At 40.6% G+C, this 14,423-nt stretch overlaps 1 protein-coding gene across 1 annotated transcript in view; it reads right to left on the bottom strand.

Moving 5' to 3' along the window:
• The window catches only part of LOC117518786 (WD repeat-containing protein 47-like), a 59,861-nt gene that overhangs the window by 37,240 nt on the left and 8,198 nt on the right, over positions 1 to 14,423 (bottom strand). Inside the window, exons 2-3 of the mRNA XM_034180019.1 lie at positions 6,690 to 6,880; positions 1,497 to 1,580 (exon numbers count right to left, since the gene is read on the bottom strand). Coding sequence (XP_034035910.1) covers positions 1,497 to 1,580; positions 6,690 to 6,847 — 242 coding nt within the window. The 5' untranslated portion in view covers positions 6,848 to 6,880. The remainder of the gene's footprint in view (positions 1 to 1,496; positions 1,581 to 6,689; positions 6,881 to 14,423) is intronic.

The following is a 14,423-nucleotide window of genomic DNA, read 5'->3' as shown; positions in this document are numbered from 1 at the left end:
CTTTTCTGTATGTAAATCCCATTTCCTTTAGGCGGTTTCTTACAGTTCGGTCACAGACGTTGACTCCAGTTTCCTCCCATTCGTTCCTCATTTGTTTTGTTGTACATTTTTCGATTTTTGAGACATATTGCTTTAAGTTTTCTGTCTTGACGCTTTGATGTCTTCCTTGGTCTACCAGTATGTTTGCCTTTAACAACCTTCCCATGTTGTTTGTATTTGGTCCAGAGTTTAGACACAGCTGACTGTGAACAACCAACATCTTTTGCAACACTGCGTGATGATTTACTCTCTTAAGAGTTTGATAATCCTCTCCTTTGTTTCAATTGACATCTCTCGTGTTGGAGCCATGATTCATGTCAGTCCACTTGGTGCAACAGCTCTCCAAGGTGTGATCACTCCTTTTTAGATGCAGACTAACGAGCAGATCTGATATGATGCAGGTGTTAGTTTTGGGGATGAAAATTTACAGGGTGATTCCATAATTTTTTCCTCAGAATTGAGTGAGTCCATATTTTTTTCATCTGCTTGGTCTAAAAAAGTAACCGTTACTGACTGCCACAATCTTTTTTCTTGATTTCTTATAGTGTTTCTTAAAGCCAGAAAGTTGCCATTTGAAATGACTTTAGTTTCGTGTCATGTCTGTGATCTGCTTTTTTTCTACAAAATTAAACAACTGAATGAACATCCTCCGAGGCCGGTGATTCCATAATTTTTGCCAGGGGTTGTACAAATAGAACTGAGTACAGAAACTGAATAAGGACATTTATCACCATGTGGACCCAAAGATGTACCACCCGATATGTTTTATAATAATATTTATTTAATTATAAATAATATTGGTTTTGGGACAAATAACATGTTAAAAAACACAAAGTAGCTCACTGAAGCTATTGACATAAATTCTTATGTTGTCTACTTTTTTGTTTAGTTTTTTCTTTTTAGTTTAACTAAAGCTTTTTAAGTGAGAAAATTAGGCAACACACTTATACATGTTGGTTGTGTTGTCTCAAAAGATTTGATTATCTCAGGTTGGCAGTAATTCTTTAACCAAACTAGTAATTATGAACTGCAATAATTTGAGCCAATCACTACAACACGTAGCCTCACAGTGATTTTTATTAGTATAACTTTGATGATATCTCCAAGAAGAAGACCTCCACTGTGCTGGCACATCTAACTCACTAGAGGAGGGAAACAATATTCATACCACATTAAGAATATAATTTGTAAAACAAACAAGTAATGGAGTCACGCTGATATTAAGCTCCCTCAACTCACAGCTCAAGTCTAAGAAATTTAATTTCAAATAGGCCAACCGCACTCGTTCCTCTACAACAAATCACATTTTAATAAAGAAATATTTCAAGCACTCCATTAAATTGGCCAAAAAACAACACATGGCAACAAATCATTAAGTTGTTGATGTGAAACTTAATAAAACTTTGTGGTAACAGTCTTCAGGTAGCACTAATTCTACCACCATTAATCTTTCTTACCTTTTCTTGTCAAATTTGTCCATGCCTTCTAAAGGTTGAATGAACTGCATCACCTCCTCCCACTGACCATCGAGAATAAGTTGTCTGCCGAAAATAACATGAAATATTAAAGACGCCTCTGCAACTCAACTCAACTCTAACTTTATTTAAAAAGCACATTTAAAACAACCGGGGTTGACCAAAGTGCGATATACACTGAAAGCAAGATAATCAATAAAGTGCAGCAATTACATCCATCCATCCATCCATCCATCCAATAATAACTAATAACATCCAATAAATAACTAATACGAAAATACATAACAGTGCTATAAAATTGAATAAAATTAACTTAAAATTTTGCCAGAAGTCCACTTAAACTTGATCAAAAGCCAGGGAAAAAAGGTGAGTCATTAGGGAAAACTACAAAACCTTGATCGATCATTTTTGGGGTGACCAGTGGGTTGACTGTGTATACCTTATCGTACATATTTTAGAAAAATAGCATTAGCCATTTACATTTTCAATAGGGGCCATGTAGGGGTCAAAAAAGAAAATGTTCCAATCATATTGAAAGCTATACCACATTATGTGTCTGATCACAAAGATTCCAAATAGGTATAGTTTGGACTATCTGTGGCTGAATGCTCTGGAGTTATGGGGTTAAAACAGCAAGCATGGCGACAAAGGTCACTTTCAGTTTGTACAGGGGTCAAAAGTTAAAGTTGCTCCAATTATGGTAAAACATGATGCAAATTATTGGCTGAGTTAGTAGGATTTTAAAAAGGAATAGTTTGCACCATGTGTCATGCTTAGTTATCATGTTATGGGGTAACATATGTCACGCCATAGAATCCGATGGACGTCGACATTGTTTGACCTTTACTTTGGAGACCAAACATTCAACACAGTCAGAACTATTCCATTTGTTAATCCTATTAGTTCAACCAATAATTTGCACCACGTTTTACAAAAACTGGAGCAACTTTAACTTTTGACCCCTGTACAAACTGAAACTGACCTTTGTCACCATTCTTGCTGTTTTTACCCCATAACATTCAGTTATAGATAGCCCAAACTATAACTATTTGGAATCTTTGTGATCAGACACAATTGACCCCTACTTGGTCCCCTATTGAAAATTCAAATGGCTAACGTTATTTTTCTACAATGTGTATCAAAAGGTATACACAGTCACATTTTGGTGCTTGTAACCACATTTAAACAATCCTTACAGTTATCTGCTGTACTACTGCTCTCTACTCTCACTACTGACCACAATGTCATCTGAAAACAACATAGTCCATGGAGACTCCTGTCTGATCATCCATCAACCTGTCCATCACCATTGCACACAAGAGCTGATACTTTAAACTATCCTTGTACATGTTCTGCACTACCCTCACATACTTGTCTCCCACTCCGTACTTCCTCATACAATACCACAACTCTTCTCTTGGCACCCTGTCATAAGCTTTCTCTAAAGCCACAAACACAATGCAACTCCTTCTGGGCTTATCTATACTTCTCCATCAGTACTCTCGGAGCAAAATTGCATCTGTAGTGCTCTTTCTCTGCATGAAAACATACCACTGCTCACAGATCTTTTCATAGTGTAGCTTCTACTACTCTGTCCCATAACTTCACGCTATGGTTGATCAACTTTATGCTCCTGTAGTTACTGCAGCTCTGCACATCACCCTTGTTCTTAAACGTAGGAACAAGCACACTTTGTATCCAGTCCTCAGGCATCCAAGAGCTCACTTTCCAAGATTTTATTAAATGATCTGGTTAGAAACTCCACTGTCAACTCTCCAAGACATTTCCATGCCTCCACTGGAATGTTATCGGGACCAATTGCCTTTCCACTTGTCATCCATAGCTGACCTCACTTCATCCTTACTAATTTCTTGCACTTCCTTATTTACTCTCTCAACATCATCCTGCCTTTTCTCTCTCATTTTCTTCATTCCTTAGCTCCTCAAAATATTTCCTCCACCTCCTGAACTCTGCTCGCTTATCTGCGCATTTCAATCTGCGTCCTATATCACCCTAACCTGCTGCACATCTTTTCCATCTCTGTCCCTCTGTCTGGGCAATACGTACATTTTCTTTTATTAGTCCTTCCTGTACAGCTCCCTATATGCCTTTTCTTTAGCTTTTGCCACATTTTGTTTCACCTTACCACATCTCCTTATACTCCTGTCGACTTTCTTCATCTCTCTAATGATCCCAATTCTGTTTTGCCAACCTCTTTCTCCATATGCTTTCCTGAACACTGTGTCGCCTCATCTTCCTTCCATTGTCCAGATGTCACACTCAGTACCTTCCTAACTGTCTCTCTCACCACATCTGCAGTACTTTTCCAGTTACCCAAAACTGCTTCCCCACCATCCAGTGCCTCTCATCTGCTCACTGAGTTTCAGTCTCCAATTTGTTTTAGCTTGCATTTTCTACAAAGAATGTCATCCTCCGCAATGTACTTTCCTTCACGCTTACATGTCACCCTATGCTCCTCCCTTTTCTTTAAGTAGGTATTCACCACAGCCATTTCCATCCTTTTTGCAAAATCTGCTATCATCTGCCCTTGATATCTTATCTACCCATTCTTTCCTCATCACCTTCACCAACATGCTCACTGATGTCTACTACAATCACCACTTTTTCATGCATGGGCACACTTACCACCACCTCATCTAATTCATTCCAGAAATCATCTTTCTCCTTCCTCTCACAACCTAACTGTAGGGCATATGTTCTGATGATATTCATCATTACCACTTCAATTTTCAACTTCACACTCATCGCCCTGTCAGACACTTGCTTAACCTCGAACACAATTTCTCTTCCTATCCACACCATGACAAAACAACTTGAACCCACCACCTATGCTCCTGCTCTTACTTCCCTTCCACTTGGTCTCTTGCACACATAATATGTCTACCTTTCTAATCTCCATCATATCAGCCAGCTCTCTCCCTTTACCAGTCATACTGCCAACATCTGAATTCCCAACTCTCACTTCCATCCTTCTAGTTTTCCTCTTCTCCTGCTGTCTCTCAACACGTTCTCATCTTCTTCTTCTTCGCCCAGCAGTAGCCCTATTTTCACCTTTGTCGCCGATCGAATGGTCCCCCCTAAAAATTAGTCCACCCTGCCTTCACTGCACATGCGTCATTTCGGAGCATCAGCATTATCATTTATGAGCGTTGTAGCGATTCACCGGTTATCACCTCATTTCTGTTTAAAACTGCACTCCAGTCATCATCTATCTCAGTGACAGAAATTTGAAGCTTATTATTATTTCCACATAAATTCAGCATTATTTCATAATAAAGGATGGGGGACCAGTTCGAGCGCCACAGGAGCACGTCAGAGACTGACGTGCTCCTGTGGTGCATACGTCATTTTGCAGCGTTAGTAGCGATTCACCAATTATTGCCTTGTCTCTACTTAAAACTGACTTTAGAATGATTTAAGAGATTTTACTTTGTCATCTGATGGTTAATAATCACATTATTCCCTTTGATCGGTTTAGGTGTAGAAAGTCAGACTCAGAGTCAGTCTCAGATGCATGCGCAGTGAAGGTAGGGCGGACCAATTTTTAGAGGAGGCCATTTGGTCGTTGACACCGGCACCCTGTTGGGCAAAGGCACTGGTGGCGGTCGTTGTTAACCCGGGCCTCGACTGGTCCACTATGGAAATTCGATTTGTACTCTGCATAGTTGTGTTGGCTTGTTTAATGTGTGATGCCCTTCCTGACACAACCCTACTCATTTATCAGGGGTTGGGACCGGGACTCAGAGTGTACTGGCTGCACACCACATGTGGCAGAGATTTGACCAACTTTACGGTTAACTACCAGCCTCTTTCTATCCTCCTACATTATAAAAAAATATCCCCCTTTTTCCTGTTAAAAACTCCCATGCAAGTAGTAGAACATACGAGGTCTGTTAGAAAAGTATCCGACCTTTTTATTTTTTGTCAAAAACCATATGGATTTGAATCACGTGTGATTGCATGAGCCAAGCTTGAACCTTCGTGCGCATGCGTGAGTTTTTTCACGCCTGTCGGTTGCGTCATTTGCCTGTGAGCAGGCTTTGTGTGAGCAGTGGTCCACCCCTCTCGTCGGATTTTTATTGTGAATAAATGTCTGAACGATTTGGAGCTTTGCTGCATCAATTTTTTCCAGAAACTGTGAGAGACCTCCAGGTGGACACCATTCGGAAAATTCAGATGGCTTTCAGGGACGATTTTATGGGGATCACACAGATTAAGGAGTGCTCCAGCCATTTTAAAGACCGCCCACAGCTGCTGAGAGTGCGCCGCGCTCCGAGCGCCGAACGACAGGCTGAATCAACCAGATCATTTCCAACGTGAAGGCTTTGTTGATCCGGGACGTCATCTGACTTACACAAAAATGGCAGGAGACGTGGACATCAGTACTTTTTCGGCACATTCCACTGTTACAGGAGTTTTTTTCATGGAAAGAGAAGCGGAGGGATGCACCACCGTGCCACTCATGGCGCGGCACAAAACCACCTCCATGTTGGTCTCACAGGACAGCTTTCAGATGGCTTTCAGACGGCTGTCGGTGGTTTTTTAGTCGTGTGACTATCCGAGAAATTGTGGATGAGCCTGGACATGCCAGAACATGTCCTGTGAGGCTTCATCACGGCGTTGCTTTGCGCCATGCGGCACCGCCGCGACGCGCGGAATTCCTCCGCACGTCTGTCTCAATGTGCCGAAAAAGTGCTGATGTCCACGTCTCTCGCAATTCCTGTGCTAGTCAGACGACGTCCCGGATAAAACACAGCGTCCAGTGTGGAAATGAACGGCACATTCCACTGTTACAGGAGTTTTTGTCATGGAAAGAGGAGTGGAGGAATTCCGCGCGTCGCGGCGGTGCCGCATGGCATAAAGCAACGCCGTGATGAAGTGAATGATGATGCCAGTGGATTTATAGTTGAAATTTGTGTTTGACAGTTTTGCATTATGAGAACATAGATTGTATCTCAGTTCTACAACTTGTTTCTAACTTCAGGAGTCACATTTTAACTTTGTAGCTGTGTCTTTATGAAGCTAACACAATCCAGGGAAAAACAGCTGGATTGGCGCTCATACCGATATTCTGGACTGGGTTGTTGGACATCACTGTTTTTAATGTGACTACTCAGATTTTCTGGAGTTTTGGTGAAGGCTGTACCAGCGTACCTGAGAAACAGCATATCGTCAGAATACAGCCCGTTGATGACACTGCTCTCCTTCTCTAATGCCAGCATGCTGATGTGCAACTTCCTGGAATTGAGGAAGTCCAAGATCAGCCTTATCACCTCTGCCTCCTTGATGTTGATTGTCTCCTCTGCTGTCATGGTTACTGATGGTTGGTGGGAGCTGATCACAGGCTGGAGTACAGATTGGAAGTGGAAATAGAACCACAAAAAGTAAATGCATAAGAGTGTTACTTTTCTAAATGTACACAAAAATTTAACACTACAAATTGGTGTTAAGCAGCGTTGTACAGTTGTGGAGGAAATGAAATCTCTGAGTCATATTTATAGCTATAATTCAAATAGCACAAATCTCAGATGATCATAAATACAGTCTCTTCAGAAAGTATTGGAACAATAAGGCCAGTTCATTGAATACATGCGGATTTGAGCTCAGATAATCAATATGTGACGATGGTTAAAAATGTCAACTTTATTTTGCAGGATTTGCATCCAGATGTGTTAAACAAAATAGAACCATGGGGTGATTTGGCCCACTTTGAGACCACTACAATTTATAAAATGACTGTCTGCTCGGGATACTACAAGTACTCGCAAAATTCTAGTTATTTTACCTTTTTTTTTTCGCGGCGACAAAGTCGAATTTCTTTACATCTCCGTGTCATCAAACCTCAGCGAGTTCCCCATGTTTGTTTTTGACTCTCACCACGCTCCCGCAGAGTCTCACACACGCTCCGCTGAGGACATTAGATTTCAGGTCAAAGAAATGTATGTTGTCCATGCGTGGAGTGTGCAATGAACAGGGTTAATCAAAACAATGTAGGTCAATGTAATTTTGCCCACTTTTTTCTCCCCACCCACATCTCCACAATTCCTTAATATAGGATATGTAAGAATCCCTTAATGCTCCACACCCAAACAGCTGGTGGTGGTAATGCACCATGTTGGTTTGCAAACTGCCAATAAACTCAAAAGCAGAAAAAGATGAAAAAGAAGAAGCACAGCGTGCATTCAGCCTTTTCTGTTACCGATCTTCTGCAATCTTCGTGAGCATCTTTAAATTCTCGGCATGGGAAACTGCAGGAAATCAAGAAGATGCAAACAGAACGCTTTGATTTAGGGATGGGGCCGATCCGATCCAATATCGGTATTGGGTTCTCATACCAACGTAATTCAAGGATCAGAAATTTCTGATACAACCTACAGAGTTTTCTGATCCAGGAGTCGCCTGTGTGTGTGCAGAAACATCTCCACAAGTGCTGTGGGCTGCCCTGCTGGCTGCAAAGTGGGGGGGTCTGAATGGAGGCATGTCTCAGTGAGACGTGGAGTAATAACACACGCCATTCAGGAGGTCCCATCCGCAGTTTGCAGCGAGCTAGTAGGCGAGCATTAAGGAGTACTGTCGCTGACATGTCCACTGAAACACCGCAAAGCAAGGCAGCAATGTGCAATGTTTGCAAAGCTGTTGTACCAAGAGGCGGAAGCTCCATCGTGACCTACAATACAGCGAACTTAAACATTTGAAAAAGCACCACAATAAAGATCACAAGGATTTTTTTTTAACTGGGAGCAGAAAGGCAAAATGAGCCGAGAGGAAAGGTGTGACGATGTACCCAGATTGACTCCAAATATGAGTAACTTAAGTACTTTTATTTATTGTTTGGTGGCTGTAGCATTTTAGAAATGTGCTCTTCTTTAAAACAGTACATGTACTGGGGGGGTGTGCCATCTGGTGTTTAAGAGGTTTTCTTCAGCCACTGACCCAACAACAAATAAAAGTGCTTAATTCTTTCACCAAAACATCAAATCTATACTTGCATGTTAGATGTACCTTCGAGCAAATTGTAGCTGAACCAGGTGTTCTCCTCTATACCACTTCATCATGAGTATAACGGGATACAAAATATCCTCATTTAAATTCAACAATAATGATGATAATAATAATAATAATGATGATATTAAAGCAAATAGAGCTCTGGTATCGGAATACAACCCCTGGCAATAATTATGGAATTACCGGCCTCGGAGGATGATCATTCAGTTGTTTAATTTTGTAGAAAAAAAGCAGATCACAGACATGACACAAAACTAAAGTCATTTTAAATGGCAACTTTCTGGCTTTAAGAAACACTATAAGAAATCAGGAAAAAAAAATTGTGGCAGTCAGTAACGGTTACTTTTTTAGACCAACCAGAGGCAAAAAAATATGGACTCACTCAATTCTGAGGAATAAATTATGGAATCACCCTGTAAATTTTCATCCCCAAAACTAACACCTGCATCAAATCAGATCTGCTCCTTAGTCTGCATCTAAAAAGGAGTGATCACACCTTGGAGAGCTGTTGCATCAAGTGGACTGACATGAATCATGGCTCCAACACGAGAGATGTCAATTGAAACAAAGGATTATCAAACTCTTAAAAGAGGGTAAATCACGCAATGTTGCAAAAGATGTTGGTTGTTCACAGTCAGATGTGTCTAAACTCTGGACCAAATACAAACAACATGGGAAGGTTGTTAAAGGCCAACATACTGGTAGACCAAGGAAGACATCAAAGCGTCAAGACAGAAAACTTAAAGCAATATGTCTCAAAAATCGAAAATGCACAACAAAACAAATGAGGAACGAATGGGAGGAAACTGGAGTCACCGTCTGTGACCGAACTGTAAGAAACCGCCTAAAGGAAATGGGATTTACATACAGAAAAGCTAAACGAAAGCCATCATTAACACCTAAACAGAAAAAAACAAGGTTACAATGGGCTAAGGAAAAGCAATCGTGCACTGTGGATGACTGGATGAAAGTCATATTCAGTGATGAATCTCGAGTCTGCATTGGGCAAGGTGATGATGCTGGAACTTTTGTTTGGTGCCATTTCAATGAGATTTATAAAGATGACTGCCTGAAGAGAACATGTCAATTTCCACAGTCATTGATGATATGAGGCTGTATGTCCGGTAAAGGCACTGGGGAGATGGCTGTCATTACATCATCAATAAATGCACAGGTTTATGTTGATATTTTGGACACTTTTCTTATCCCATCAGTTGAAAGGATGTTTGGGGATGATGAAATCATTTTTCAAGATGATAATGCATCTTGCCATAGAGCAAAAACTGTGAAAACATTCCTTGCTAAAAGACACATAGGATCAATGTCATGGCCTGCAAATAGTCCAGATCTTAATCCAATTGAAAATCTTTGGTGGAAGTTGAAGAAAATGGTCCATGACAAGGCTCCAACCTGCAAAGTTGATCTGGCAACAGCAATCAGAGAAAGTTGGAGCCAGATTGATGAAGAGTACTGTTTGTCACTCATTAAGTTCATGCCTCAGAGAGTGCAAGCTGTTATAAAAGCCAGAGGTGGTGCAACAAAATACTAGTGATGTGTTGGAGCGTTCTTTTGTTTTTCATGATTCCATAATTTTTTCCTCAGAATTGAGTGATTCCATATTTTTTTCCCTCTGCTTGGTCTAAAAAAGTAACCGTTACTGACTGCCACAATTTTTTTTTCCGGATTTCTTATAGTGTTTCTTAAAGCCAGAAAGTTGCCATTTGAAATGACTTTAGTTTTGTGTCATGTCTGTGATCTGCTTTTTTTCTACAAAATTAAACAACTTAATGAACATCCTCCGAGGCCGGTGATTCCATAATTTTTGCCAGGGGTTGTAGTATCGTATTGACGGATATCCAAATTCAGGTATCAGGATTGAATCGGAAGTGAAAAAAATGTGCATTGGTGCATCCCCAGTCTGAATGAATGAAACTGTAATATGTTTAAATTACAACCACCCAAACCAGGACAACAGCCAGGAAAAAGGTCAGTTCTATCCTAAAAAATGCATTCACAACACTTAAATGGTAAGTAAAATGTAAATTAACTTAAATTAGTAAGTGCATGCAAGTGCAAGGTCAGTTCCAACTAAAAAAAATTCATGAAAAGTTGAAACAAAAATGGCATGTTAAATAGTAACAATTTAACACTTTTAATGTTATTCTGCCCGTGTTATTGGCCTGATCAACAATGGATAACATGTAAATAAGTAACACAAAAACATTATGTACAAAGTTCAAACAAAAACTGAAATATAAAAAGTTGTAAACTAATGCCAATTTTGTGCAGTCTTAGTGTTCATTAATTTCAGCCTTAGTGCACCAGAATGCCCAAAATTGCATCAGAATTTAAAAATGTCAGTGGCTATGCTGTAATGTCCTACTGTAAGTGTGGAGAATTAAAATTTCAATTTCAGTTGCAATCAGTTCTAAAACAAACTGGAAGCTGCTGGAGTGAGTAAAGTACAGATGTAATATGGTCACGTCTGGAAGTATTCATTAAAAGACGAGCAGCAGCATTTTGGACAAGTTGGAGGCATGCCAGCGAAGACTGGTTAACACCAGCATAAAGTGCATTACAGTAATCAAGTCTGGAGTTGATGAAAACATGAATGCCTGTCTCAAGATCACATCTACTGAGAAAGAACTATACGTGCTTATAGAGAAGATGTACCTGGAAAAACTTGCTTTGACAACAGAGTTTTTTTGTTGATCGAACCTCAAACAGCTATCAAATATCACTCCCAAATTCTTAACAGCTGGTTTTAAATAATTAGCCAGAATAGGGCTGGGCGATATGACCGAAAACTCATATCGCAGTATGAAATTAAATGCCTACACGATAACTGTATATATCACAATATAAACTTAAGTGTAAAAATTATAATGGAAGTGTTTCTGAATGGGTTATATAGTCCCTTAGCAAAGCTAAACTGAGGTAAAAAAATTAACAACAACAAAAAAAACATATGATGCAATTTTCAGAACATTTATTGTGCTGATCTCAAAACTACAGCTACAATTTGCCAGAAGGTACATCTAAGATGCAAGCCTAGATTTGATGTTTTGGTGAAATAATTAAGTACATATTTATTTATTGTTGGAGCAGTGGCTGAAGTTTCATCTCTTGAACACTAGATGACACACCCACTCCAAATACATGAACCGTTTTCAGGATGGAGGCATTTCCTCTTAACAAAACGCAGTAAGAAACCAGCAATAAATAAATGACTGCTTAATTTGCTCATATTTGAAGTCAGTCTGGGTAAATCGTCGTTTCCTGGCTGATTTTCTGCACCCTGTTAAAAAAATCCTTGTGCTATTTAATGTGGTGCTTTCTCAAATGTTTTATTCAGGTCACAACAAAGCTGTCTGCCTCCGCCCGGAGCATTTGCTGAAATAAACAACAGCCTTGAAATATTGCACATTGCTGTCTTGGTTTTGTGGTGTTCAGCGAGCATGTCCATGACAACTCCTGAATACGAGGTCTGTCCAAAAAGTATGGTACCTTTTTATTTTTTTTCAAAAACTATATGGATTCGAATCACGTGTGATTACATCAGCCAAGCTTGAACCTTCGTGTGCATTCGTGAGTTTTTCCACGCCTGTCGGTTGCGTCATTCGCCTGTGGGCAGGCTTTGAGTGAGCACTGGTCCACCCCTCCCGTCGGATTTCTTTTGTCTGAGAACTTGCTGAGAGACTGCCGCTTTGCTCCATGAAATTTTTTTCAGAAACTGTTAGAGACAGGCAGTTGGAAACCATTCGATAGATTCAGTTGGATATCGGTGAAGATTCTGTCGGCGTCCCGCGGATTATGGACTGTTAAAACCTTTTTAAAGACGGCCCACAGCGGCGGAGGGCGCGCGACGTGCCGAGCGGCCATTCGACAGGCTGGATCGACCAGATCATTTCTAAACTGAATGCTGTGTTGATCCGGGACATCATGTGACTACCACAGAAATGGCAACAGAGCTGGACATAGCACTTTTGCGGCACATTCCACTGTTACAGGAGATTTTGTAATGAAAGATGTGCGGAGGATTTCGCGCGTCGGCACAAAGCAGCTCAGGACGCGCAGCAAAAAAACACCTCCGTCTTGGAAGTCTCACAGGACATGTTGGGGCATGTCCAGCTGTTACACAATTTCTCGGATACTCACTCAACTGAAAGCCATCGAAAGCTGTCTGAATCTTCTGAATGGTTTCCAACACAGAGGTGTGTTTTTTTTTTTTTGCTGCGCGTCCTGAGCTGCTTCGTGCCGACGCACGAAATCCTCCACACGTCTTTCATTACAAAATCTCCAGTAACAGTGGAATGTGCTGCAAAAGTGCTATGTCCAGCTCTGTTGCCACTTCTGTGGTAGTCACATGATGTCCCGGATCAACACAACGTTCAGTTTTTGAAACAAAATAAAAAGGTCCGTTACTTTTTGGACAGACCTCGTACTTTCCTGCTTAGCTGACTGCAAAGTGCGGAAGACACTGCGCAAAACACTCCTTTTCTCAGTGAGAGGCACGCCTCTGCTTTGAATACCCCCTCCCTACACTCTGTCTGCTGCAGTAAAGAAGCAGTGATTCACAGACATTTCACAGAGTTTTCCTGGATCAAAATAACTCCACAGGTTGTATCCGAAGCATTATCGGGATTGGTCAGCAGGGTCCAAATCTCTACCATAGGTCAAATTTATATCATTTCTACTATCAACAACAAATACCGCGCAGCCCTAAGCCAGAACATCAAAATTTGACGGTACAGCATCTGGCATGCCAGAATGTACAAACACAATGCTCTCTGTTTTACCATCATTCAGGTAAAGGAGGATTTGGGACATCCGCTGCTACACATCATGAATACAATTAAATAATAATGACAATCCATCACTCCCATTAGTCCTCATAGGCAGATTTGCAGATCATCTGCATAACAATGAAAGGACAGGTTGTGCTTGGCTATAATTGCCCCAATGGTAACATGTTCAATGAAAATAGAATAGGGCCAAGAATAGAACCCTGTAGTACTCCACAACACAGAGGATCAATTGATAAGGAGAGATCACCAATCATAACAGAAAAACCTTCAGCCAAATACTTAAGTATAGTACCATGAATGCCACTAAGATGTTCTAGAACAAGTGCTGTGTGATCCTCAGTGTCAAAGACTGCTGTGACAACAGAACCAACACACCAGGATTCCCTGCATTCACAGAGTGATGTCATTTTATGTATTTTTAAAAGTGCTGACTCAGTACTATGTCTTGATTTAAATCCAGATTTAAATTTTTCAAAGACAAGATTGTCTTCTAAAAATGACTGCATGTGTATAAAGACAACCTTTTCTAAAAGCTTAGCGAGAAACAGCAGAAGTGACACAGCTCTAAAACTGGACAAAACTGACAAGTCGAGGTTAGGTTTTTTTAAAAGGGCTTGAACCACAGCATGTTTAAAAGCAGCTGGAACTGACCCTGAACTAAGACGAGAGTTGATAAACCTTAGGAGACCCCCAATTTCAATTTCAATTTATTTTCATTTATATAGCACCAAATCACAACACGGTTGCCTCAAGGCGCTTCACACAGGTAAGGTCTAACCTTACTAACCCCCAGAGCAACAGTGGTAAGGAAAAACTCCCTCTGAGGAAGAAACCTCAAGCAGACCACACTTAAAGGGGTGACCCTCTGCTTGGGCCATGCTACAAAAATAAATTACAGAACAATTCACGGACAAATATACAAGAAATGCTGTTGGTGCACAGGACAGGAGGGTCGCCAACACAAATACAACTCCCATCTCTGGATGGAGCTGCACCTTAAACAGAGAGAGAGAGAGAAAAAAAAAAAACAGAATCAGCCATCAGAAAGACAAAAAATACTGTATAATTTGCCAGC

Source organism: Thalassophryne amazonica, chromosome 10 (genome assembly GCF_902500255.1).
Source record: "Thalassophryne amazonica chromosome 10, fThaAma1.1, whole genome shotgun sequence".
NCBI classification, from domain to species: Eukaryota; Metazoa; Chordata; class Actinopteri; order Batrachoidiformes; family Batrachoididae; genus Thalassophryne; species Thalassophryne amazonica.
This window is presented reverse-complemented; position numbering and strand designations above follow the sequence as displayed.